This window comes from Chlorocebus sabaeus, chromosome 15 (genome assembly GCF_047675955.1).
Source record: "Chlorocebus sabaeus isolate Y175 chromosome 15, mChlSab1.0.hap1, whole genome shotgun sequence".
Taxonomy (NCBI): domain Eukaryota; kingdom Metazoa; phylum Chordata; class Mammalia; order Primates; family Cercopithecidae; genus Chlorocebus; species Chlorocebus sabaeus.
The window spans coordinates 35,818,838-35,846,757 of NC_132918.1; the positions used below are offsets into that span (position 1 = coordinate 35,818,838).

Sequence of the window (27,920 nt, forward strand, 5' to 3'; positions counted from 1 at the left end):
CTTAACTTTTGAAAAAAAATCCAATCAGAAAATCATGGTGATCTCTGAAAAAGGGTGGGGAAAACAAGGACATATTGGATACAAAGTTTGTATCATTCATTTTCTAAAAATTCAATTTGAAGCTAGCGAGAAGTACAAGATTACAGAGATAAAAGCTCTATTTAATCTTAATATTTTTTCAAGACATAAATGGGGTAGAGATTTACACAGGAGTTGGCAGTTTGGAACAGAATTGACTAGGCATAAAAGCAATAGTATTAAAAATGTTTGTTTTTATTTTGTATTTTTGAGACTTGAAACTGATAAAAATTTCTGATTAGCAAACTTTGAGAATAGAGTCTTTCTTCTTTCCAAAATAACAAATACCTTTTAGCTTGAGAACTCCATCTGTGGCAACAGGAATGATAAATGCTTTTGAGAAAATTAGCAAGGTTTTGCCCCACTTAAATGGTTAATAGTAACAGCAGCATAGACCCAAACTTGATAAAACTTTGGTACTTGTTATTTGGACTAAAATTTTGTCTAACTCGACTCAGACACTTAAATGGGAATTTTCAGATTATCCTGCCCACTGATTCATAACTGGGAGAGATTCATGGGAAGGCAGCATTGGACACATACTCCTTCTCTTGCTGAGAACCACTGATATAATCTAATTTTCTTGTTTTTTAGGTGAGAGGAGCAGAGGCCCAAAAGAATACAGCAAATACCCAAGGTCACCCTGTCAGGAGTGGCAGAATAGGGCTGGAACAAGGACTCTTTTCTTTGGACAGCATCCTTTCCACCTTGCACCTACAATCCACTCGAACTCTGGCATGGAGGCAGACTCTTTCTCAACAGGAATTGTCGAGAGCTTCTTCCTATTGTCATTTGTGAGTTTCATCAGCTCCCAATCCTTTGTGTCTCAGCTTCTAAACCTTCTTTCTTTGACCAGAACTCAGCCATAGTAGACCTGGATTTATGGATGGGATTAGAGATATGTCTTATTTGATGTGACAACTCTAAAGAATAGGTAGTGTTTTAGAGACATCAGAAGGCCCTATAGAATTCAACAAGAGTACCATGTAAAATTCATGGTGTCTGGATGTGTTAGGGATAGGGAGGTATTGCTATTTTGACTTTGATCTATCCTTTAGGCCCAGAAAATCTTATATTTATAGACAGAGGAGATCCAGGCACCGGAGAGTTGTTCCTTCATAGGGATGCGAGCCTGATGTTTTAAAAAGCTAACAGTGAAGAGTCTAGTGGCTTTTTATGATTTGTACTAGTCACTCTTCACTTCTGGCTCTTCACCTGCTCTGACATCATGGAAATAAAATAAGTTAAGAGATAGCTGTTTTATTAGAGCTGGAAGCTCCTATTACTTCAACTACAAATATCACTTAGGTAAGTTTTAAATTTACTTTAAGGAAATATGGATATAAGTATACTTGAAATTAGCCATTATAATGGTGGTTGTGATAAAGGAGGAAAGGGTAAGGGTATCCACAGTTGGCCTGAAACTATAATTTCAATGCTTATAATAATTTTTGGAAGGACTTGAAGAAATAAGTCCACTGAAGGCTCAAGTAAGATGGTAACAAGCAGTACATTCATAGTTGCACTATTTGTAATAGCGCCAAACTGGAAAGTTCTCAAGTGCCCATCAACAATAGGACAAACAAATTGTAATAAGTTCCACAATAGAACATTATTCTGCAATGAGAATGAGATCCACAATCAGCACAACAATACAGAGGAATTTCACAAATGTTAAGGCTGAGAGAAAGAAGCCAGGCACAAAAGAATACATACTGATTGATTCTATCTGTATAAAAGACAAAACCAGGCAAAGCTAGTGAATGATATTAGAAGTCAGGACAGTTCTCGTTCTGGGAGAAATAAAGTGACAAGGAGGTGCTTCTAGAGTGCTAGTACTGCTCTGTTTCTTACAGGTGCTGGCTACAGGGTCACTGTTCAGTTAAAGTTAAGTTTATTGAACTGTATACTTATGCTTTATGCAATTTACATACCTATGTTATAGTATTTCTGTAACTTTTTTTTAAAGGCAAATGGGCATTTTTCAAGAGGCAGGAACTAATACTCATTATTTAGATAGAAAAGCCCTGCTTTCGTCTTTTGTTAGGAAAAGTAAGAATTTTGGAAGTGCACCTCTTTTGTAAAATCTTAATCTGGTAATAAACTAAAATAGTCAATAGAACAGCAAAAGAGAGGAATAGAAGCCTCAAAAGATGAATTCCTATCATACACTAAACAGTTCTTTTCCAGAACTCTTTGTGACTTAGAATTCTAGAAGGTCCATCAGAGGTCTCCCATTTCTATTCGGAAATGCACTTCTAAAGTTAGACACCTGTCACAAAGTCTTAGGGAGTAATGAGTTCACAATTTCAATTTATTATCAAAATATTTCCATCTGATGACAAACCTGAAAAGACAGGAGACACAGAGCTACATAGATGCAGATTTGCCCTTTTATCAGAGATACTCTAAGGGACAGATTTAGTTTTGAAAGTCCAATTTGAAAACCACAAGTATATATATCTCTAGACAACTGTCCAATGGCAATTTTTACCCTAAAGTTTGTGCTTAAAGCTTTTCATCAATATGATTTATAAGTTTAAATAGTCTCAAATTTTCATCTGCATATCACTTTACAGATCCTGGTTCACAACTATTTATTTTAAGCTGAAGCTTCAATATTCATTGATTACCTATAATAATAGTTACTCATAAATGTAGTTAATAATTAAATATAAAAATTATTATTTTTACATTTATATAAATCTCTTAAAAATACCAAGTTTTGAGAGATAGAGAGAGCAAGAAATTGCTTAGAAAATTGCAGGAACCCTTAAGAACCTCAGTATCAGTCAAAGCAGGTACAACAAAAAACAATTTTAGACATTCATTTTTTGCTCTAAGAGTGCTTCAAATAAATGATCACAGAATGAATAACTGATGTATGGCAAAAATGAGTTTAAAACTGTATAAGCTCCAAGGCCCCAATGTGTATAAGAATTCTTTGGAAGGGTTTTGAAGGACTGTAAATGTTGCAAATAAAAGTAAAAACTAGTAGTTAGGCAATGTGCTTGAAACTATAGTGTCACCTACTGTTCTTCTGGTGCCTAACTGTATTCTTCCACATCTTCTTTTCCCTTTGGATTCGAAATCCTGGTCTACCTCAAAGGTTCTGCATTGTTTTCTAGGGACATCAGCAAATTGGTAGACCATATGAGAAACAGAAATAAACAGTAATATTATCTTTAGAAATTAAGCATTATTTACACAGTGAGAAGTGATTGACTTGATAGACCTCAGACCCCCTTCCTCCCTCCACACCCTTTCTAGAACAACCTAATGTTACTTGTATTGTGAACTCCCCTCTCTGTTAATCACCCCCAAGTCAGTACAGTGACCCCTAGGGCCCATTTTCTCTCAGTTAGAGAGTTCCCCATTTCTGTGGTGTTGGCAAGTCTAGCCGAGGGCTGCACTGCTTCTTTTGAAGATCACCAAACCCGGCATTTCTTTTCTGGATTCATGTATGAATTCTTGCGGCAGTGAAAGGCTTCTGAAAACTCTGCAGAGTTCTGCAAAGTCCCAATAATCCTTTGAAACAAACAAAAAAAGTCACCATCAGCATTTGATACTCATGTCCATACCACACTGGAGCTCTGCAGCATTTCCCCCTGCAGGTCAAGTGAATGAATTTGGAGTTTGAAGTTAAACTTAAAATAACCTGGTACAACGAGTCAGTGCCTTCTCATGAACAGAATTTTTAAATGGAGAGGTAACAAAGTACAGGAGTTAAAAGCACAGATTTGGGAGACAGACTACATGGCTTGAATCCTGCTTATGAAGCTTCTTTGTACCTTGGTGTCTGCACAATAGAACATGCATCTTAAGGTTGTCATGGAGAGTTAGTAATTTATAAGCATTATGTGTGTTTGTAAAACAAATGAATAATTCACATTTGAAAATGCAGTTATTTGGAGTTGTATTATAATAAGAGTTTGGTCAAAGAATATAATCATGACCTCTCACGGTAAATGTCTTGAAAGGACTCACATAATGACTTAAACATAATAGACTTTAAATAGATATTTTTTGTTGATTTGATAGAGGATAATTTTCCTTTTTCCAAAAGGGCTCCTTGAATATCAGAAACTGAATTCAGCCTGAATAACTGGAAAGGGCTGGCAAAATGCCACTTTCCTCTTATCTCTGACCCCAGTGGGCAAAAACAACACAGTCCAGTTCACTATCTGCACCTAGCAGCATTTGAGGGGAGAGATGGGTCAGTACATTGATGCAGAGGGGATGTTTTCACACCCACCCTGAACCCTGAACCACCTCCTTCCCTTCTCTTCCTGCTGAGGCCAGCCCACCATGCTTGCTTGGGTTGGGAGGAGGTGCCCAGAGACAAGTGGACTGGAGTGGTGCAAGGACTAGGCACAAGTGACAGGTGAGTCCATTTTGATTTACGGAGCTCTCCCTATGTGGCAGGTGTACTACCGTATGTACATCTTAGCACTTCTCTCTCCTCCAACCATTCTCCACACCACAGTCAGAATGACCTTTGAAATTTAAATCAGATTCCATAATCTCTTACTTAAAGCCTTCTATGGACTTGAAGGAAATTTACACTCCTGTTCATGGCCTTCAATGCCCTCCTGATGGCTCCAGTCTCCTCTCTAGCCACCTCGTGGTACATTTCTCTTCCTGTTCCTCCTTAGGCTCAAGCTATGCTGACCTTCCTTCAATTCCTCAGACCAGCCAAACCCTGTCCTTCTTCAGGGCCTCCTGCTACCTGCAGGTCCCACTCCCTGGAAAGTTGCTCAGCAGTCAGTACATGGCTAACTCCTCAGCCTTCATGCCTTTGCTTAAATATACCCTCCTTGGACCCCTTCTTTGAATGCCATCTAAACTAACTCCTCTCGCAGGGACTATCCCTATCAAAGCACTTACCACATTTACAATGATTTGTTCTCCTTTTTTACTTCCTGACACACCCACTAGACTAATTTCTATGAGGGCAAAATACGGCCTTTGTATCCTTGAGTTCCACATCTGTGGATTCAACCAAATGTGGCTGAACATACGTGGGGGAAATATTGTGTCTGTACTGAACACGTATGGACTTATTTTCCTTATCATTAATCCCTAAAGAATGCAGTATAACAAATATTTACACAGCATTTACATTGTATTAGGTATTATAAGTAATCTAGAGGTGACAAAGTACAGGAGGGAGAAGGTGTATAGGTTATATGTAAATACTACACCTTTTATATCAAGAAGTTGAGCATCCACAAATTTTGGTATCTGCAGGGAGGGGAACCAATCCCCCACAGATACTGAGGGAAGATGCTGTACTGTGTACGTCTTGCTCCCTGCTGTGCCCCCAAAGTCCAGCACAGGACCCAGTACATACTGAATGAATGAACCTGTGACCTGGTTGGTCACAGTGATTACCTGTAGAGAAGCAATAGGGCATCAGGAAGAAAAACACTACTTAGTGTTTCTGTTGTTTGATATTATGGACCAACAGGAAGAGAAAGAAAGCATTTTCTTTCTTTTTCCTCATTCCAGAAAATAGAGATCCATGTGGATTTTTTGTAAGTCTGACTTTCTAATATGTCACCCATCAATGCATCAACTAACTTCTCTATTCCTCTCCACCACAACTCCCCTATCTTTCATGGAGGATGTAACCTTTTTTAGTTGTTCGTTTTTTAGGACCCTTAGAGGAGTCTTAAAAATGAAAATAATCTCCTGAGGTTGTGAAGTGGAGCCAGGAGCTGGGGAATTTATATGTTAGTCCATTTGACAGGGAGATGATTGGCCTTCCCAAGAACGGGGTGAGTTCCAGTAAAGGCAGGTTGTGTGAATGACAAGGAGATGCTTCCCGCTCTGAGCATGGCTCTGAGAGTCCCTCTGATAGCATGGCGTATGGTTGTTGGAGAACCTGGACCTGAAGAGTGAAGGCTCTGGAGCTCATGAGCATTGGAAGGAAATGGAAACACTGACTGGGAGGATTTGGACTGCACGGATGTCAGCAGTGACCATGGTGGACTGAAGATGGAAACTATTCTCTGATTTCTATGCCTGTGTGATGATTTCAGATTCCAGAATAACCCTGAAAGAGCACATTGAAAAGTCACTGAAAGTAAATGGCTCACCTCCTAGCTTGGTCTAAGAGCTCAGAGTTTGGCTTAACTTGATTAAAAAAAATGTCCATTTCTTACATCTGAAATACTGAAAAACACATTCACTCTTTGGACCATGTGAGAGTACAAGGAGAAGTCTGCAGTTTGCAAACCAGAAGACGGCCCTCACCAGAACCCGATCATGCTGGCACCCTGATCTTAGACTTCCAGTCTCCAGAACCGTGAGAAATAAATTTCCATTGTTCATAAACCAAAAAAAAATTCACTTCTATAATGTAGTCAAAAGTGACTGTGTAGGAATCAAAAGAGCTTAGAAATTAGGAATTTGCATTGGTCTTTAGTCTTTCAGGTTGTGGAACTCAAGGATTCTTTATGTTACAGAGGAGTTTTGATGTATTCATGCAACCTTCTTCCCAATTCAGGATGCCTAGATACTGGCTAAAGACAGTCATCCTGACATCCTGGGCATTCCTCACACTGGGGAGCAAGCTCCCTGGTTGACCAGGTAAGCCACGAGTCATTGACTGGAAGAGCTGGAAGTTTTTGTTTTTATTTTATTAATTTTTTTCCAAAGGATTCTTCTGTCTTAGATTTAATCATATGGGAACAAGTACTTCAGTAAAAATGTCGAAACCCACTACTTAATTTTATATTTTTTTAAAAAGTATTTTTAGGATTTATATTTATAAATCTCAAAATTAAGTTAAAACAACAAACAAAAAAACACCTCAAAGAAAAGTCTTCAGACAACACTGCGGAGAGTGGGCACTGCAGAAACACTCAGCCTGCTGTGCACTCAGCTCTCCACGCCCGCTCTGCCCATCCTCTCTCCATGCAAAGACTCTACTTAATTTGATCCTAAATAGGTCAACACCACACGAGGGCTTCACTTACTTTCTTAGTTAATGTTTGGTGTTGATGACATCAAATCTTTGAACAGATCATCTATTTTTTTCTGAGATAGGGTCTCCCTCTGTCACTCAGGCTGGCGTGCAGTGGTGCGATCATGACTCACTGCAGCCTTGACCTCCTGAGTTCCAGTGATCCTCCTGCCTCAGCCTCCCAAGTAGCTGGGACTACAGGCATGTACCACCAGACCTGGGCAATTTTTTTGTTTTTAATAGAGACGACGTCCCACTATGTCACCCAGGTTGGTCTTGAACTCCTGAGCTCAAGTGATCCTCCCTCCTTGGCCTCCCAAAGTGCTGGAATTAACAGGCGTGAGTGACTGTACCAGGCCTAGATAATCTATTTTGAAAAGTGAATACATTATTAATAAAATACATCTTTTTTCAAGAGTGAGATCGTATTACATGAATTATCTTCTGTTATTAGAAGATATGTACATGAATTTCATGCTGTATAAAACTGTGTACTTGTTTCTAATAACAGAAGATGATAAAACTTTTATTGATGATTTCTTAAGGTGATTTCCTTGAAATGTTTACTTTATTATGTAAAATAAGTTATTGTACTGCTGATGTTTTTTCCCTTGGCAAACAATTACTTGTATTAAAAACATCTAAGAGATTTGGCATTGTGACCCAGAATGGACTTTATATACTATCTGACTATTCTTGCGTACTACAACTGGACTTCTGAATCACTGTGTGCAATTAATGGGTCCTCGGACAACCTTTTGTTAATTCTTGTAAATGAATGACTTAGCTACAAAGTTAACTGGTTTCATTCAGGAATAAGCTATCCAATCTTTATCATTAACTAATTTTTATGGTTCTTTCAAAGCAAAGTCATATTGATGAGTGTATGTTCTGCTATACATTCATAAAGAAATTAATGCTGGAATAGATTTCTAGTTATCAGCTAAAGATTGGAGGGGCCAATATAAATTCTACAAAACTCACTAAAATCTATACTGATATCTATGAAATATCAGGAACCAATGCTAATATTGAAGGGAAATGGAAGAAATATAAGAATTTCAAAGAGGGCTTATTAGCCTGCTAAATTACAGAGTTATGAAGGAACAAAATAGCCTTATTAGTTGAACATGTCTATATAAAACACTAGACAAAATATTCCTTCAAAAATATTAGAAATTAAGCTTTGAAAAACATTTCTTACTTTGCTAGTGGTGTCAGTTCTAAAAAGTGCCCTTTCTTCCTGACTGGAAGATAAGGTTGAGCAATCTAAGCACTTAAATCAGTTTGTCTATTTGGACTTGCTTTACAAAATTATCAGACCCTTACGTATCGCATAGAAAATTACATCTAAATAATTTTAGAAACATATTTATAGATTACATATAATTATTATAATAACCATTCCCTGAAATGACGATAGATGGTTAACCATAAACTGGACTTCCAAAATGAAGTCAATATTTAAATTATAGATTCACTTTCTACACTACTAAAAGAAAAATGTTGTTGGCTTAAATACCATTTAATTTTAACCACATGTTTTCTGAGCTAATCAAAATGGAGGAATTAGGGAACTAAAGGCAGGCAATACAATAACAGGAAAGAAAACTAGGAAAGAAACAAACACACAGAAAAACCCTAATAAAAAGCCAAAATAAATCAAAAAGCATCACAATTGATATAAGAATAAATAGCTCCACAGAATAAATTAATAAACAGTAAAAGCATAACTAATAATCATAAAGTAGTCTGTGCCATCAAAATTTTTTAAAAGGTTAGGTTTTTTTTTCAGGATATTGTTTTAAGGTAGGAAGGCAGAAATATATTTTTAATAAAGAAATTTTAATCCAGTTGTTAAGATAAAAATGTTAATACTTAAAAGAGACAAATTTTACCTATCAAAACTTAATTTGCAACCTCTCATTCTCTGAGGAAGGTAGATATACTAGGTATTACAATAATATTACTGAAATTCACCTAGATTTTTATGGACATCTGTTTTAGTTTATGGAGATATGCAGGGCAAACCCTTGACACATTCGGTTGTATGGTGGTTTGTATGAGCTTATAAATGCTAGCTGGTATCCTTAGAATTAGATTCTTATACCTTAACTTCTAAAGTTTATTTTAAAGAACATAAATAAAGCTTTAATCAGGAAGAGTAAAACAACAATAGGTTAGACATAGCAAATACGGTTTTATAGATGCAGCTTTGTATCAAGCGTATTTTGCCTTTTGTTTTAATACTATGGCTGTTTAAATATAAGGTTACAAATATCTAATTCAGAAATATTTCTATATAACCACCAAGCACAATTCTTAAATAGCAACTCGGTATCTATTAGTTTTTAAAGTTCTTTAAAAAATATGTTTTACTTTGTACAGCCAGGAAGTGGTCTGTTTCCAAAACTAAATGTAAGCTCAACCTTTTGCCAAGAAAATTTCCTTACCTCCAGAGAAAATAATAATTTCCTTGACAAAAGGTTGGCATTCCATTTACCCTTAAAACACATACACACACACACACACACACACACACAATTGCTATGAATGAAAAATAGTCGATGAGGGATCTTTGGAACCAGAACAACAATAAAAACTTAAATATACACATAATTTAACTTATTTATAGCAAAATATTGTTTTCAGTTTAAAATTGGAGCTAGAAAACAGTTATATACTTATCTACGTTTTACTTAACCACTGATCAGTTACTAACATTCTGAAATGTGCAGAACATAAGAAATGAGCACCGAAAAGGCCTTGACTGATAGGGAACTATTGCAAAATACATAAGAATTCTTATTCTATTCATAACTCTTGTCTACAAATAATCCTAGTATGAATTTTCAAACACACACACACAACATAGGCTCTTCATTTATATTAACGTTAATCCTCTAGCAATTCTCATGATAATTTAATCCTCATTTTACATATCAAGAAACTGAGACACAGAGGTTACATTAACGCTTGTAAATAGTGAAGCCATAGTTGGAACTCAAGTGTTTCTTACTATAAAGCTTAAGTTCACTTTAGTAAAGAAAAAGACAACTTTAAAAAAATTAAAAGTTTCTTGAATAAACCACAATGGGAATTAATCCAGTCACTTTCGTTGCTCATTACCTATAAAACAGTTAATTTGAATATCTTAGCAGAACTAAACTTAGTTTGGATTACAGAGATAATAGGCATACCATAAGCAATTTTTTTTTATTTTTTTATTTTATTTTATTTTTTTTTTGAGACGGAGTCTCGCTCTGTCGCCCAGGCTGGAGTGCAGTGGCCGGATCTCAGCTCACTGCAAGCTCCGCCTCCCAGGTTCACGCCATTCTCCTGCTTCAGCCTCCCGAGTAGCTGGGACTACAGGCGCCCGCCACCTCGCCCGGCTAGTTTTTTGCATTTTTTTAGTAGAGACGGGGTTTCACCGTATTAGCCAGGATGGTCTCGATCTTCTGACCTGGTGATCCGCCCGTCTTGGCCTCCCAAAGTGCTGGGATTACAGGCTTGAGCCACCGCGCCCGGCCTATAAGCAATTATTGAGTGAATGAATATTGAAAGAAATGTTAAGGCAAATACTAGATGATGATGATGATGTTGATGATGACAATGATGATACTAACAAGCTGAGTAAATTCTTTAATTTTTAAATGAGCTACTTTATTGTTTCATAACTGAATGTGTTTTTCTCTATAATTGAATGTGTTTTTTCCCAAGAGTAAATGATCTGGGCAGTATGCTTACATTCATTTTATGTAGAGCTTTTGAAATTTAGCCCATTAGTTCTCTTTTGTTCTCAAATTCCATTTTCCAACTACCCTACAAATTTTTTAGGTTTTTTTTTTTTTTAAACTTTCTTGCCTGAGAGGCGTCGTTGATCAGCAAATGAGTGACTAAGTGTTCTAGCACATGGGAAAGGGGTAGCATTAGGAATTCAGTTCTTAAACAAATACATAGGATCTGCGATTTAACATTCAAATGTTGGTTAGAAGGACTCTCTTCAATCATTGTTCTCTTAGATTTTCTAATTTGGGAAGAACTTTAACTTCTTCTAGATCTTGCCAAGAAAATCTCCTTACCTCCAGAGAAAAATAATAATTTCCTTGACAAAATGTTGGCATTCCATTTACCCTTAAAATACACACACACATACGCACACACACTTCTATTGTTATGAATGAAAAATAGTCGATGAGGGATCTTTGGAACCAGAACAACAATAAAAACTTAAATATACAAACAATTTTCTACCCTGTAGAGCATTTTTCTCTCACATCCTTGATGGGCTGTTCTGACCTCTGCTTCAATGTACTCTGTCCTGAAGCTTTGGGAATAATGTTATTCCATATTGAAAAACCTCTAATTAATTAGTAGGAATTTTTCCTTTATGTTGAAATTTTTCTTCGCAATTTGGAGCTCATTGGGTCTGGGCCTAAACCATTCACAGCCTCTTAGAAATGTCTTTGTGCTAGCTTTAAATTGAGCCATTGTTCTGAGACAACATCTTTGTTGGAATAGATCAAGCCCTGGGCCTCATACATTCTGAGGAATTATAATTATTGTAGATTCGAAGAAAGAGAGCGGCCAAGGTGATGCTTATGTAGAATGCTCTAATGTGTTCTCTCGATCCTATCTGTGACAAACAAACAAACAAACAAACAAACAAAAAAAAACAAAAGCACTGAATTTCCCAGTGTAAAAGAATCAGAGTTAGAAAAGTCTAAATTCCAAATGCGGAAGCAATGGACCCAATATAAGAGCACCTTGATTGCTGTTCATACCCACGCACCTGAAATTGCCTGGACTGTGCACATCTGTTTTAATGGAGTTGACTGCATACTCTGGCCTATAGGTTCCACACCACACCTAGAGATAGGAATAGGAAAAGCAAAGCATGTACTCAGGTTCAATCAAGGATTATTTGTTTGAGCAAGTTGAGGGGAGGGAGAAAAATCAAATTGGAATTCTGCATTCCTCAACCATTCTCTCTTCAAATAATGTTCAATGAAAGGCAACCAGGAACATAGTTATTTATCATTAATATGATCCAACAGTCTATTATAAACAATGAAGTGAATCAAGTCAAATGCTCTGCCACAATTGATTAAAACAAGAGAATGCAGCATGTGACATCTAACTTACTGTGAAATTACAACTCAGAATGGTTTTCATATCTATCAATCAAGAAAGACACAATACCTGTGCAAAGTTCAAGAAGAATAGTTGTTTGTGATTTAGGTCAAGTCCAGGAAGTAATTTTTCTTCACCATTCTTTTTAACATAATTCTGATAGGCCTAGGCAGTTGATAAAATAGAAAAACAATAATTATAATTTCTAAGGTTATATATATAAACCTATGTAAAAGATCTTGTCACCAAGTACTTAATATTTTATATTAAAATCACCCTAATAATACATTTAGTTATGGTAACCTACAGCTATTTTATGGATTAGAAAGGCAAATCAAATTTATTTACAAATGCTCTGAAAAGAACAAGATACTGATTAGTAGAGGACAAGAGCCTGGTACATGTTAGATGATCAATAAATGCCAATTGAATGAATGGATGACCTACATAAGTGATGAAAAACTTATCTAAATGTTGTTTTATAAATTGATGAATAAGACCAGCCAGGACAAATGAATTGCCAAGGAAGTCTACAATTGCTACATTTAACTTAGTTACCACTCTCTTAGCAAAATAGACTCACAAGACTAAGTTCGAGTGACTCTTGCCAAGTCAAAGGGTTCTCTTGAGATCCCTTAGAGGCCTAGTCTCCTATGAGTCTGAGGACACTAAAATGCAACTATTCTCATCTTTTGAAGACAGGACAAAATGGACAAAGCCTCAGGTACATTTCAAGGAAAATATTTAGGTAATTTGAATGTCAAAAAGTGCTCTTAATTCTTAAAGATTTATGCGCACTACTGAAAAAAATGAGTTTTCCTCTACTAAATAAACTTTTAAAAGGAATTCACAATAATCGTTCTGAGATGTGTCATTTCCAATTTAATGCAAAGGAAGGTGACCAACTAGATGAGCAGAAGATATATTTCATTTCTGCCACTTACCATCAACATAGACTTACTGAACCTCTACTATGTAACTAACAACGCTGGGGACATGGGAAAGGCTTGCACCTGCTCCCTCTTAAAGAGCTTGCAATCTAGCAGGAGGCAAGGTATTACATGTTAAGAATTTACATATTTTCAATGTAATAAAATATTTGCAAAATTGTCATTTGCATAATCGTTACAATTCTGTACTTGCTCTAGGTAAGGATCTCCATGGAAGTACTATCAATCCCAACTTTGGCTGGATTTTACAGCAGTGATTCTCAATCTGGCTGTGTATTAGAATCACCATGCGAATATTGAGTGCCAGTGCCTTCCACTTCCAGTCAAGATGGAGTGATAGGGACTGGATTTAACTTCTTGCTGAAACAACTAAATGACGAACAAAATATTTAAAATAATGGTTTGCGTAACACTGAACATCAGGCAAAAGGAGAATGACCCCTGAGAGATGTTAAACATTACTCTCAGTGAGTCCTATCACTGCTGAGCTTATTGTCCTGAGAGTTTTCAGGCCACATCGTAGGAGAAAACCAGTCAGAGCTGGGGAGACTCCTTGAATTGAGGAGAAGGAGCTGAGAGTTCAGGGACACCAAGAACAGGTTACTAAAGAGGAGAAAGCTACACAAAAAGAGAACTTCAGAGATTACAGATGGCTATCCTCAAGCATTCAGCTTAGTCTTGATCTGAAGATGTGTGTGAGCAAAATACTCAATGCCAGGAAAACAATATCCCAAAAGGACTGGAGATAACAATTTATGGTACTTACACAGGACAAGAATGGAAACCCCCAAGATTCACAGAGTGAATCTCAGCAGTTGAGAATAATGTGCCTAGACTGAACACTGCCCCCATCTCAACAAATATTACAAAAGCAAGACCCAAAAGGATCAAACCATTTTCCAGGAATTTAACTGTATCCTAGAATAAAGCTCAAGAATATGTATAGGAACAGGCCAGGTGCAGTGGCTCATGCCTGTAATCCCAGCACTTTGGGAGGCCGAGACGGGCAGATCATGAGGTCAGGAGATCGAGATCATCCTGGCTAACACAGTGAAACCCTGTCTCTACTAAAAATACAAAAAACTAGCTGGGCGAGGTGGCGGGCGCCTGTAGTCCCAGCTACTCGGGAGGCTGAGGCAGGAGAATGGCATAAACCCGGGAGGCGGAGCTTGCAGTGAGCTGAGATCCGGCCACTGCACTCCAGCCTGGGCAAGAGAATATGTATAGGAACAAAAGAACATCCAGCACCCAAAGAAGTAAAATGTTGTCAGGCACAGTGGCTCACGCCTGTATTCCTAGCTCTTTAGGAGGCCAAGGCAGGTGGATCGCTTGATGTTCAGGAGTTTGAGACCAGCCTGGCCAACATGGCAAAATCCCATCTCTACTACAAATACAAAAATTAGCCAGGCATGGTGGCACACGCCTGTAATCCCAATTACTTGGGAGGCTGAGGCAGGAGAATCGCTCGAACCCAGGAGGCAGAGGTTGCAGTGAGCCAAGATCATGCCACTGCACTCCAGCCTGGGCAACAGAATGAGACTCTATCTCAAAAAAAAAAAAAAAAAAAAAAAAAAAAGATAAAATGCAAAGTGTCTGGCATTGAGTAAAAAAATTGCTAAGCATTCAAAGCAGCAGCAATCTACCATGCCCCTGGAACTGGCTGGACTTATTCTTTTGGAAACCTGTAGCTGACTTAATCTTCCAAGCTTCACACTCTGATCATCTCTGGTCACTGCCAAACTGCACGCCCCATCAGTCACCTCTTCCTCTACTTCTCTGGTGTTCCCCTTCCGTAACCCAACCATCGATTTTCTCCTCCTCCACTCTAATCCAAACATTTCTATAATGAACAAATGATTCTACATCCTCATTTTCTCCACGGATCATTCCATCCATCCTTGTCTTAGAGAAAACTAGTTCTAGCCTAGCAACAACTTGTTCCTTGTGACATCTCAAGTAGACGCTGCTCGTTCTCCTACATATGGGCTATTTCATAGTTGAGAAAAACACTCAAAATCATCCTCATTCCTCTTTGTTGCTTCCTAGACCATCATTCCTCCACCCTTTTATGAAATTCCCTGCTTTTTCTTATGCACATGGCATCTACTAGATTCTTTTTTAACCCTTGCTCAGATCCTCAAATAATGACCTTTTATAAAGCATTCACTGCATTATCTCCAGCTCTTAGAACAGTGCCAAACCTATTAAGCCTCAATAAATATGTATTGAACGCAAGAATGAATGGAAGGCTAAATGGGATTCTAAGCGATGCTCCACTGATAATAGTCTTCTGTGTATAATAGTGTGATTGACTACCAGGCCATGTGCTGGAACCATACCACATCAGTCCCTTACTGTATTATATGTGAACTATGGTTTAATATGCCTGTGATTTACATTGATTTTTGTTCCCAAATGCTACTTCACCTGCAACAAAACTGAAGGTCCTGTTTCTTATATTGGTCAATGACCCTGAAATAATCCTTCTTATGGGACATCTCTTCTAAAAAAATTATTTCAGATATTATTTCTTAGAAAAATGTTGCCTCCTTTGTGAACCTGCTATCTGCTCATTTCAGCTGATATAATATTCCATGTTTTCTTTTCTTGTTGTCTCTTTGCAAACTTAAGTGTTCAGCTCTGTCACATCAATGTATTGACCCTTATGGTTAGCATATTCACAACTCTTTCTCCTCATATTTTTTTCCATTTTCTATTCATCTTTTATTGCTTATATTATATGAGTTTCTTTTTTTGCAAAAGGTTGTAAATGAATTATTAAATATGAGAAACACTCTAAATCACTAAAATGGAAAGAAAATCTTTTTACTTACTCTGTATGCTTGACCAATACCTCCATTATCAGCAATGTTTTCTCCCAGTGTATTAATTCCATTGAGCTGTTAAAAAAGACACTTTATTAGGATTGTTTAAAAAAAAAAACACCAGTAATACACTTAAGATTGAACGTGTCTAAAACTTTTCAAGAAAATGCTAATGACATACGTGCTGTCCACCTGCCAGGTCCCAGGAAAAGTTTCCATACTGATACACCATGCACTGGGATTGCTCTTTAAAGTTACTTGCAGACTGTTGAGTCCACCAGTCAACGAGGTCTCCATCTTTGTTAAAGTTTCTGCCTATAACATATTTATTTAAGTAAAATGGGAACTCATTGCAATAAGAATTATAAGATATCTTTAATTCAAAGTGCAAGGACTGAAATACTGCTGTGTGACAGAACATTAAATTAGGCAGACAATGAGAGAAACTGTCATCCCTCCTCATCACAGAGTTGGCAAAGCCTGGACTGCCAGAGCTTTCTTTGCTGATGTGTCTCAGCAATGACCCAGACATTTCACCCATTTGGCTCTTGGTATCTCAGAAGAGGCCGCCAGACAAAATATTCTTGAAGTTATGCCTCGTTCTGTTGAATGGTTTTTACCTGACCCAAGTCTGTTTAGTTTGATATTTTGAGATTTTTTAAATGGTCAACATTTTTATTCTGGCATTTTTATATTCCTGGGCCCTTCATAGGACACTGTGGGCTCATAGTTTGCCTCTACCTCGAGCACACACACAAGTCTTTTTCTCCTTTAGCTTCCCTGCCAACCATAAACTACATCGATCTTTCTCCCTTTTGAGCTCCAATTGCATTTATATGTATCACGTGTTTTGACACTTAATATTACTGTCTTTTTCATATTTGTCTATGATGTAGTGATTAAGAAAAGGGCTATGCAGCCAACCTACTTGAACACACCTCCTGGTTCCACTAGTTCCTATCTTTGTATCTTTGGGCACATCTTTCATGTGCTTTTATTTTTTTCCACTTGGAAAACAGAAACAGTATTAGAACCTACCTGTAAAGACTGTTGCATAGTTTGAGTTAATAGACACTTAGTAAGTCTTTCTAAGAATTCTAACCTTCCTGTCTCTTTTTCTTTCTCTGGCTCTCTAAAATGGGGATTATTTTCTCTTTATTGTTCTCTTTCTACTTTCTTTCCATTTGTGAACGAAATTTGTCATAGATTTAACTCTACTATTTCATGTCTCTTTACTATTTCATGTCTTTATTCCTCTCAGGAATTCCGCTTTGATTGAAACTCTAAATTGATTTTGCCATTTAGGGTGGCATTTAAGTGCCTGTTTGCAAAGACTTGAACTAGGTAGTAGGTACAAGATGAAAAAAAAAAAAAAAAGTCTCTGACCCAAAGCAACTTAAGAGTCTTATGAGCACTTGCAGAGACAATATTTTCTGATTTTACATCTGATTTTAAGACATATACATGCAGCCTGTCTTTTAAGAGTATGACAAGACACGTCATATACAATCAGGAAACTAAGACCAAGCATTATCACTGCTGCTGACAAACACCATAGTATTTTCCCAATAGGAATATTTGCTTCATTCTGCCAGAGTGTAAAGTACACATTGCTCACCTCACTATGAGAATTTTTTTGATCTCTTTAAGCAACAATTTAAAGGGAAAATTGAAAGTGTGGTGAAAATTAGAGAAATGATACATGTTTGAATAAATGTAGCTTTGTAGTAATAAATTATAATAGCTCTTAATCAAATTTATGAGCATATACCTTAGCCAAAGGAAAATGTCAACTGCACTTTACCATTGTCATCAAAGCCATGGGTGATTTCGTGTCCTATGACCATGCCGATGCCCCCATAGTTCAATGAGTTGGACTGCTGGGCACTAAAGAAGGGGGGCTGCAGAATGCCGGCTGGGAAGACTACAAGGAGAGAAGATAGTTAGAGATTATTTGTGGCATAATTTTTAAAAAAGTTTTATTTTCTTAGAGACAGTCCTCCCTCCTCAGCCTCCTGAGTAGCTGGGACTACAGGTGCATGCCACCATGGCATTATTAAGTGATGGCAGGCTTGGGGTTGGCTTTGTGCTGGCTAAGCTGCTGTTCACAATGTCAGTTTCACTTAGTTATATACAAAAATCTTCTGTAATAGAAGCCAATGCAGGCATTTTATTATGGATGACAACAGAGTTCGCCCTGGAGTGGGGCTATAATCTGTGATTTATCATCATGATTCACTTTACAATCTCTTTTAAGATTGTTTTGTGCTCTAAGGAGTTTGGAGCAAAGGGAACTAGTAACCTTCTTTCAGAAGGTTCTTTCCCCCTTATAAATACTTGGAAGAAATAGTTACTCAATAACACCAGTATTATTTTTAATGTTATCGAAGAAATTGTATCCATCTACAATAATATCTTAAATAAACATTGCCCCTCAATTAGATAGAGGTATACCTCTATCACATAACCTTACCTTATTTTCATCAAGGCACTTATGACTACCTCATATTCTATTTGTTTCTTTATGATCACAGTCCTTCCTTTTCCTGTCTGCCCCAATCCTACTCCAGGTCCTCAAGTATTAGCCCTTGGAGACCAGAGATTTGTGTGTCTGTACATACATTTGTTTATGTTTTAATTTCATACATTTTTCTAGTTCATTATCTAAATGCCTAAAATTGAACAATACTTAAAACTAGAATAATACCTGGAACATTAGCGGTGCTCAGGAAATGTGTTGAATCAATGAATAATCAATGATAAATAAATGAATGATCACCCTAACTTACTAATGTGTCCAAGAGTCTAGTAAATTAATAAATGAATAGTAGTTTTCAATATGTCTTCTCTGACATCTGCATTAACTTGCTAACTTCCTCCATTCAGATGTCTCACAAACGTGTTATATTTAATGTGTCAAACATCAAATTCATTTTCCCCTCTAGGCCCTCACTCTGTATTTTTTCTGCTAATGGCACTTGAAGGGTCTCTATCAGCAAAAGTAAATGTTTCTATTTATCTTAGATGCCTCCTTTCTTTTACAGTCTTTTACAAGTCTGCTTAGGCAGAGGCTGGGTGAGGTGGCTTTCAGGAGCATCTTTATCTCCTCCTGTCAGTATTACTGTCCACACATACTCTCATTCCTTGTCTCAGGAATGACTGAATTTCCTGATCAGTCTCCCACTTTCTGTCTCACCCAACTGTAATCTATTCTAAATCGAATCTACTCTCTGAAACTATCCTGCAGCCAGATTAAAGACAAATCTGGGCATCATCACTCTCCTGCTAAAAGTCTTTGGAAGGCTTACCATTGCTCGCTAGCTAAACACATCTTTCTGGCCTATGGCTCCAAGGTCCTCTCCCCTCTCCACTTCCATCATATCCCGTATCCTCTTATAATATAAACTCTGATGAAATATATTTCATTATTCCTGAAATATACTAATAATATGTCTTAAATACTAATAAAAGATAGAGATTATCTTCCCTTGGAATATACTTCCTCTGTTTAATAAAATTTTGGGTCATGTTATTTAGAAGTCATTAATCTTTGACTTTAGAAAGAAATTAAAATTAAATTAATTAAATGTTCATAGTTTAGTAATTCCATCTTTAATGGCTTAAAACTCTAGTATCCACTGAATAACTGAAACATTATTTTCTGTAATAATAAAAAAAAACCTTCAGTATCAACACCTATTAAGTGCAAAGCCCTGGGTCATTGCTATGCAGGACATTAAGAATATAAAAGAAGGGCCCTGACCTTAAGATTTTTAAGATCCAGTTAACACAGAGTAGCACGTTATTTCTTTGTCTTTCAGGTGGACTGAACACAATATAACCTCGCCTGGGCTTCAGGGATAAATATTAGATATATACAGAGAAGACTTCAAAGTATCTGAGCAATTTAATTGCTCTCCAGACCTCTACAAAAATTTGGAAAGTTGCCATAACATTCCAATGACACAACAACAAAAAAGTACTTTTGTCCTTAGAGAATTTTGATGAAAGTTATACCTCACGTGTAGCAGCCTGAGCTAAACGGAGCCATGAAATTATTTTTAGCCTAAAGTATAAAAATTATGTGCAGTACTTTATTAACTTAAAGTGAATGCTATCTCCCACACTATGTACTTTGATTAAAATCCACCCATTATATAAAATGCTGTTATGAAACGTGCTATCAAGACTAAATATTAACTATAAAGATCCTGCTGCTTTAATCATGCCCCGATATGCCATCCTTCAGGCAAGTGATAAGACTTTTATGGTTCTTATTAAATCTTAGTCTTCAAGTTCAACTTTGCTAATTATGACCTCCTTTTTTACTTTGTCAGCTAAATCTCTGTAAGGAGGATTTTCCCCATTAGCCTTACTGCTGTTACCTAGTAGGTGTCACAACTGTTGTTTATAACCAACTGCTTAGTTGTGCATTTTTTATGTTCACGATTGTCAACAAGTTAGTTAATTAAATAAGCCATTGGGCCATGAAGCAAAGACTGTGTCTCCTCTTTCCCCCGCCTTTTTTTTTTTTTTTTTTTTTTTTTTGCCTCCCCGACACAACTTTATTTTTTGAAGGCTGCTAGCAATTCAATTTTGTAATATTTCATATAAAGCCTAAGGCAGCAATTGAGTAATTGTTTTTGGTGCAAATTAATTAAACTTTTTTTTTTTTTTTTTTGACACAGGGTCTTACTCTGTTACCCAGGCTGAAGTGCAGTGGTGTGACCTTGGCTCACTGCAACCTCCACCTTTCAGGCTCAAGAAATCTTCCCACCTCAGCCTCTCAAGTAGCTGAGACCACAGGCGTGCACCACCATGCTCAGTTAATTTTTTTTGTAGTTTTTGGTAGAGACAGAGTTTTACCGTGTTGCCCAGGCCAGTATCAACTACTTAGCTCAAGCAATCAGCTCACCTCAGCTTTCTAAAGTACTGGGATTATAGGCATGAGCCACCATGCATAGCCAAAACATTCTTTTTATATTAAATGGAGTAATAATATGTTTGGAAACTGTCTTAATTTTCAAGTCTGAAAATAAAACTCCTAAGAATAAGTAAGGCAATTTAGAACATTTAACTATCTCAAGGTCTTTATATTCAACACAGGCTGAACACACTAAAGAACTTAAATATTTGAGAAATTAAAAAAAAAAATGATTTAAAAATTCTGCAATTTTAACGGAAAAGGAGAATACATTCAATCATTTCCTTGACTGAGATTTTAAGGTTTAATACGATGACTGAACAGCACCTAGAACTTACAGAGAACCATATGACAAAATATTGAAATGCAGCTTTCCTAATGTCATGGTATGGAGGCCTTCTAGAGCTCCATGAAGTAAACATGCAAGGAAGAGGAACAGTGGATTAAGCACTTTTAGTTTGCCTTCTTTCTTGGAAATTGACTTTTTTTGTTGATATGAAGAGGTAGGAATGCATACAACTTCGAATATAGTCTACATGTGTGAGTTCTAACAAAATGGTGAAAACTGAATTAAGAAGTAGAAATTATTGATATGAGTAAGTCTCTATATAACAAAACAAGTGCTTTTTTTAACATAACAACATAAAATGACCAATCCCATGAGAAAGTGTATGCAATCTAATCTGGAGTATTTGTATGTCTATGTGTGTGTGTGGAGGAAGGGACTCACTTATGGTGGCACATGCTATTCTATACCAATCCTAATTTTATAATGGACATTATCCCAAATCCATTAAGACGGTGTTGAAGAAGACATGTATATAGGTATGTATTTGTGTATTTATATTCATATACACATTTGTTTTTCTTTTCTTTTTGTTTTTTTTTTTGAGACACAGTTTTGCTTTGTCACCCAGGCTGGAGTGCAGTGGCGTGATCTCAGCTCATTGCAACCTGTGTTTGGGTTCAAGCGATTCTCGTGCCTCAGCCTTCTGAGTAGCTGGGATTACAGGCAACCACCACCACAGTGGGCTAATTTTTGTATTTTTAGTGGAGATGGGGTTTCACCATGTTGGCCAGGCTGGTCTCGAACTCTTGACCTCAGGTGATCCACCCACCTTACCCTCCCAACGTGCTGGGATTATAGACATGAGCCACTGCACCCAGACCACATACACATTCCTATCAAGAAAAAAGATGTAGATTTGACTCTTCAACTATTTTTAGGTAAGACAATCCCTACTTTGAAGATTTAAATTGTCAAAGAAAAAAGGTATACATTTCAAGGATTTCTCCTCTTTGCTGTTCAAGAAGCAGACAAGCATATGAAAAGAAGTTAACAAGTTTTCTTATTTTATATTTCCATTGGATCCTTATTTTAAGGATCTTGGAAAAGATCTTTTTTATATAATTCAGAATTGTTATTATAGCTAGTTTTTGATTTGCCAGAGGATTATTGTCTATTTTGTGAAATAAACCACTATTGGGCCACTTTTACCTTCCTTTTCCTTTTTCTGTATGCTTCTTTGGTTTCAGGACATTATACTCAAAATGAAAATATTTTCAACTCTTCTCTGATAGGGGAATCTCTGAAGTGGGCCAATTTTGAGCCACCTCCAGGGACTTGGGGTAATTCAGAATCAAACAAGGTCCTGTCTTGGCATAAATGCTTGAGCCTACTCTAGAGAAGGGCTGAAGGACTGAACATGCCAGAGTGGTCCTACTGAGGATGCATCAGCACCAGGTCCAATAGGATCCAGGGTCCTCCCTGGGCTGGACTGAAATGAAGCTGCATCCCTTAGTCTGCTCTAATGCAGCACTAAGGGGTCTAAGTTGCCTTGCTTTGACTTGGGATTCCATTGAAAGTTAACTATTCTGTTTGTCTCAGGACCCAATGAACTAGACACTGACAGAACTACTGAATATTAAAAAGAGGGCTTCAAGTGAAGACTCTAGAGATAAAGGCATTTTAAAACAAGATCTGAATGGTTTCAAATAATATATTATAAAGGACTGACTTCATAGGTTCTGATGAGTTGATTATTAAGCAGGTTCTGGTCTTGAATGGGGCAATCATTTCCCTAGCCAGAAAACATTAGCTTAGACTTTGAGCTAAGTAATTTTAATCCAGGTAAACATATCCTACTTATTGTTTATATGTTATACAAAATACTCTTTTCTGGTTACTTTATATAATTCAGTTTCAGGTCATGTACCAAAGTAAATTCCAGATGGATTAAGGTTTTATTCCAAAAATAGAAATCATAAAAATACTAGAAGAAAATATAGATAACTTCTTAACCTAACTCTTTTTAGAGTTGAAAGCAATGGGGAAAGGTATAATCAAACTTTAACATAAAAATATACAATTTATTTTAAGGTTTTTTTTTAAGCCAATGATAAATATCTTGTAAAACTTTTTATAATTTCTAAACTAATTGGTAATAGAATTCAATAAAAATGAGGCTTACAACAGATTCTGAGATACAAGAAGAATGGTTTAGAATAATGATGAGGTTATCTTCTCTCTTAATTAGACCACGTTTAGAAAGGAAGGGCAGGACTGAGTGCACCTGGAGAACTGAGTGCACCTGCAGAAGCTTGCTCTACTATTTGTTTAGAATATTTCTGGCAGTACTGAGTCACTTTCTAATGCTAAAAACCCCTTGAAAATAAAATGAGCCAATGTATGTGATAAGTGATATATGTGATCCAATGTATGCTCAAAGATGTCCAGGCCTTCCCAGGAAGAGGAAATATTTTTGTCATAATATGTCATTCAGTTATTCATCATATATGATAATTTATTCGTGTATTAATCTAAGTATATGTCTGTAACAATAAGTGAACATATGAAATTTTTTTCTTTTTTTGATCAATTGTGGCCAGGTAAATACAATTTCATATGATTCAATCTAATATAATTGAGATTCCAACTCTCTAAAGCCCTTGGAGCCTTCCTGAATGGAGATGACATAGAATAGGATCATCTCTCACAGAGGCAGCATACAGAATTGCCAGGAGGACTAGATCTGTGAAAAGTTGGCTCTGGAAACCTTAAACCATTTTTAGAAGCTAATGCTTAATAAGTCCTAAAGTCAATATGACTTTATATAGATATATTCAAGGGATCTTTAAAAGGTACTTAGAAATAAAATAAAAATATTTAGAAAGAAGATAAACCATTTTAGATACAAATAGGAAAATTGTAACAGAAACAAAACTACTTAACATGATTTGTACTAATCTGAAGTTTCCCATTATGGTGAAAAAAGGTACACGGATGCATTTACTTTCAAGAAATGTATTCAATAGATCAATAACTCAGCCTCGGCTGTGCTTGTTTAGAGGTATTGTAATTGGTCATACAATGCGCTACAGGTTGGGAACAATAGAGAAATATTAAATAATCATTTAAGAATACACCTTACCTATCTGATTTCTTCCTGAAGAGTAAAATGCATTGACTACAGCTGCTCCACTTATCCACCTGTAGAAAACATAAGAACTCATTACAAATGATACCGCATTATCTGTTTCAACTCACTCACACAATTAAAGCAATATTACTATTCCTAGATGAATCTTAACTTTCTGTTTGAAACATGATCAACAAATTAAAATTAGTTCACTAGGTGAGAGCTCATTTGAAGGCATTTCTATTTCTTGAAAAACATCAGCATATATCCAAGTCTGTAATCTTTTGTTTTATTTGCATGGATTTTTTTGGAGGCCTCTGATGTTGCAAAACCTATTAAAATGTATCACTTCAGAAATTGCAATGGGTTAATATTGTATTGAAATTTATTTAGCTTTATGTTCCTGATACTAGGTAACTATGACAACCATTCTGGAGCAGATGACAGAATACTGAAGTGTGGGTCATTGAAATTTCAGATTCAAGTATATGAAGAATAGTTAATTCCTGGTTTACAAAGAACCTTTTTGGGAACTAAGATATCTCAAGCAGTTGTGTCAGAGTAATATGTCTCTGATTATTGCCCTTTAAAAGTATCTTCAAAAAATACAACATTCCAGCTAATTGAGCAAAGATATATTTTTGTATGACTTTAAAACGAAACCCGGGTGATTCTTAAGTAGAGTTGTCAGTTTCTCTGTCTGTCTATACTATGTCTAAGGCTCTGTATAGAGCCTAGAGATTTTATAAAATACAGTTCCTGACTTCAGGAGACTCTAGTTTAGTTGAGGAGATGAGAAAAATGCATAAATAACTATAGGCTGAATGAGAAAACGGAAAACAAATGGTTCCCAGATGATAATTTGAGGGACGAGGATAGGAGCCAAAGTTCCCATGTCTCTCTGCTCAGATGTTATGAAGACTATATATTAATAATTATGTGTTAAGAAATTTTGTGCAACAGGACTAAAGTTCTCATCTTAGGCTATTACATGTATCGTTATTTGCTCATTGGAAAAATGGATACTGCTTGACTTCAGATAACCTCTTAAATGTCAGCACACATGCATACATTTAAGGCAGTCATACATCATCATCTAATGGCTTCACTGCAGTTGTTCTACTTTCATGACAACTGTTAGAATGGCAATTATCCTACTCACAGAAGGGGTGTACAGTAATTAGTACAATGAGGTTACATCAGAACTGTTTCTAAACCCTGCTCTGCCAGGTGAGCTGTACAAAGTCTGCTTTAGTTACAATGTCACTTTACTTACAATGTCAGTAACTATTTTGGGATGACAGAAGTGAATTTTATTTTGATCTCTTAAAAATAAGGAGCAGAGGGCAATATATATCTACTGATTGATAAATTCAAAGAATGGATTTTGTCTACAACAACCTGATTAAGACTTTTTTATCTAAAGGGTTTGGGATTTTAAAAAAATCTAGTTAACATTTCTGTGAATTTTTCTTTAGGAAGAAAATAAGCTTGGAGATGGGGAAGAATGATTGATCAACGTGTTTCTTCCTTAGTTTGTTATTGCTGTTGTTTTAAATCGAGAAAGCATTTTTAAACAGGATGGGGGGGACTGATAATATCAGCCCTCCTTAATTTAATCACAGCCGAGTCATCAGTATTTTAATATTTCTTGCACGTTGATGATTACAACAATATAATTTTATTTATTTTAATTAAACTCTATTTGCTTCCCACGTAATTTGTGGTGACTCACAAGAAAAGCATGTATGTGTAAACCCAGGGATATTAGACTAGAATTGAGAGATCAGAAACTATGTAGAACAAATAGATTGCAATTTATGTGACTGTGAAGTATTATAAAAGAAAATAAGCAAAAGTCATGATTAGGAAATATATGATGACTATGTTTATATATATTCAGACAGTTACTGTAATTCAGGTTCAGATATGATTCCAGGCTGTCTGGCAAGAAGGTCAAAATGGAAAATGTGCTCTTACTACTCCTAGGGGGAAACATTGTTCCTTGCACGATTGGAAAAACGTAATTCTGATGTGTCCCCGACATTTTCATGGCAAACACGGCAGCAAATTTTTTACGTAAACAGCTTATAGCTATTAAAATTTTAATTGCTATAAAAGTTAATTTAACAGCTATCTACGTCACAGGGGTTCTAGGGTTCAGTTTCTCAACTGCAAACTTCTGGTTTAGTGACAGTGAATTCTACATGGGCTTTTACAGGTAATTACAAATAACAGTTGCATATTTTTTGGCTCTGGACTAGTCAGAAATCCTAATACTGAAATAGAAAAGGTGCCAATCCAAATTGTTTTTAAATTGTTATTACGGAGGAGAGGAACAAGATACATGAAATTAGTTTTTCAGACAACAATAGATCACAAAAGTGGGACACGAATGAATGAAGTTTATATATTATCCATCTTGTGTCTATCGCTTTTGTAGAACTAAATGTCATACCTTTTGTTTTAGTGCTTTTCTGCTCTCCTGTTACATTACGTTAAGGGCTTTAAGATTGCATTTTGATTTATGTTTGCAAATTTCCAGCAGGGATAGTTTTGCTTATTAAAATGTCCACTGTGAATTATACCTTAAAGAAAATAGGTAGCTATTTATGACCACTGAACATTCAAATAAAATTAGAATTATGGTGTTGGGTTTACATAGCACTAGCTTATAGGATTTGCCTTTTCTTCTTTGAGATCTTTCTTGATGTGCCCTCAAACCAGTCTGGGGAATTACCAAAAGCTCAGGACATTTTTTCCCTGGTAATAATCAGAACTGGAAGTACTGTGATTAGACCATTACATCTTAAATAAGGTGATGATAACAACTATAGACTGAATGTCTAATATTTGTGATCAATCACAAAATATCTATCAATCTTAATACAAAAGTTAAATTAACACAGCCAGCTAAACAGTGATGTAACAAAAACTCTAAATTCTTTTGGTTTGAATGCAGCCCAAATGTGACCCTGACTGGCAGCACAGAGAAGAGAAAATTCACAAAGAGAGAGTGAAAAGGTGGTGATTCTTGCCCTAAAATAATAGTGTAGGTTACCTGAAGATATCTTTAAAGTGTGGAGGTCAAACACTAACAGCCTCCACAGAGAAGTATCAGACTTGAGAGATGAACCACTCTCTTCTCCCATTTCTCATCTTTTCTCTGGTGGTTTGTATGTGTACGAATGTGGGGATGTATGTGATAAAAAGTGAAGAGGGGGGAAGCAGGAAGGAAGAAACCTTATTTTTAATTTATGAGATGTAATTTTGTCAGGTAAGCTTATTCTAGTTTGGGGGCATTCGGCAGTAAAACAAAGAGGGGCCACTAGAAGCAGTACGGCCCTCAAAGCTGAGCTAACAATGTGGGTGGGGAATAGAACTGAAATATACTTGACAGAGGAACCAGGTGTTTCTCTTCTATCTCTTATTGCCCTGAAGAAACTGAGTGCTGAGGAAAGTGTGAAGAAATCATTTTTATAGCTGGGAAGGAGAGCAGAAGACAACAGACTGATCCGATAGCCTTTTGGTTATAATAAGCCCACTAGATTGCAAAAGCACCTAGAATAAATTTTTTTTCACCCACTCTCGTGTAACTTAAAAACTGAAAACAACGAAATT

The 27,920-nt window shown here is 36.4% G+C and overlaps 1 protein-coding gene across 10 annotated transcripts in view; it reads right to left on the reverse strand.

Annotated features, from left to right (window-relative positions):
* Positions 1-252: 252 nt before the first annotated feature.
* Positions 253-27,920, reverse strand: part of MME (membrane metalloendopeptidase) — a 104,225-nt gene continuing 76,557 nt past the window's right edge. For 8 of the 10 annotated variants that reach the window (XM_008008655.3, XM_008008658.3, XM_008008649.3 and 5 more), the window contains 7 exons: positions 24,312-24,370; positions 17,761-17,880; positions 16,138-16,271; positions 15,966-16,031; positions 12,251-12,346; positions 11,841-11,917; positions 253-3,606 (listed from right to left, as the gene is read on the reverse strand). In XM_008008655.3, coding sequence (XP_008006846.1) covers positions 3,507-3,606; positions 11,841-11,917; positions 12,251-12,346; positions 15,966-16,031; positions 16,138-16,271; positions 17,761-17,880; positions 24,312-24,370 — 652 coding nt within the window. In that variant the 3' untranslated portion in view covers positions 253-3,506. Of the gene's footprint in view, positions 3,607-10,311; positions 11,685-11,840; positions 11,918-12,250; positions 12,347-15,965; positions 16,032-16,137; positions 16,272-17,760; positions 17,881-24,311; positions 24,371-27,920 lie in introns of those variants that run through there. The other 2 variants (XR_005241861.2, XM_038002684.2) reach the window with 2 other exon arrangements.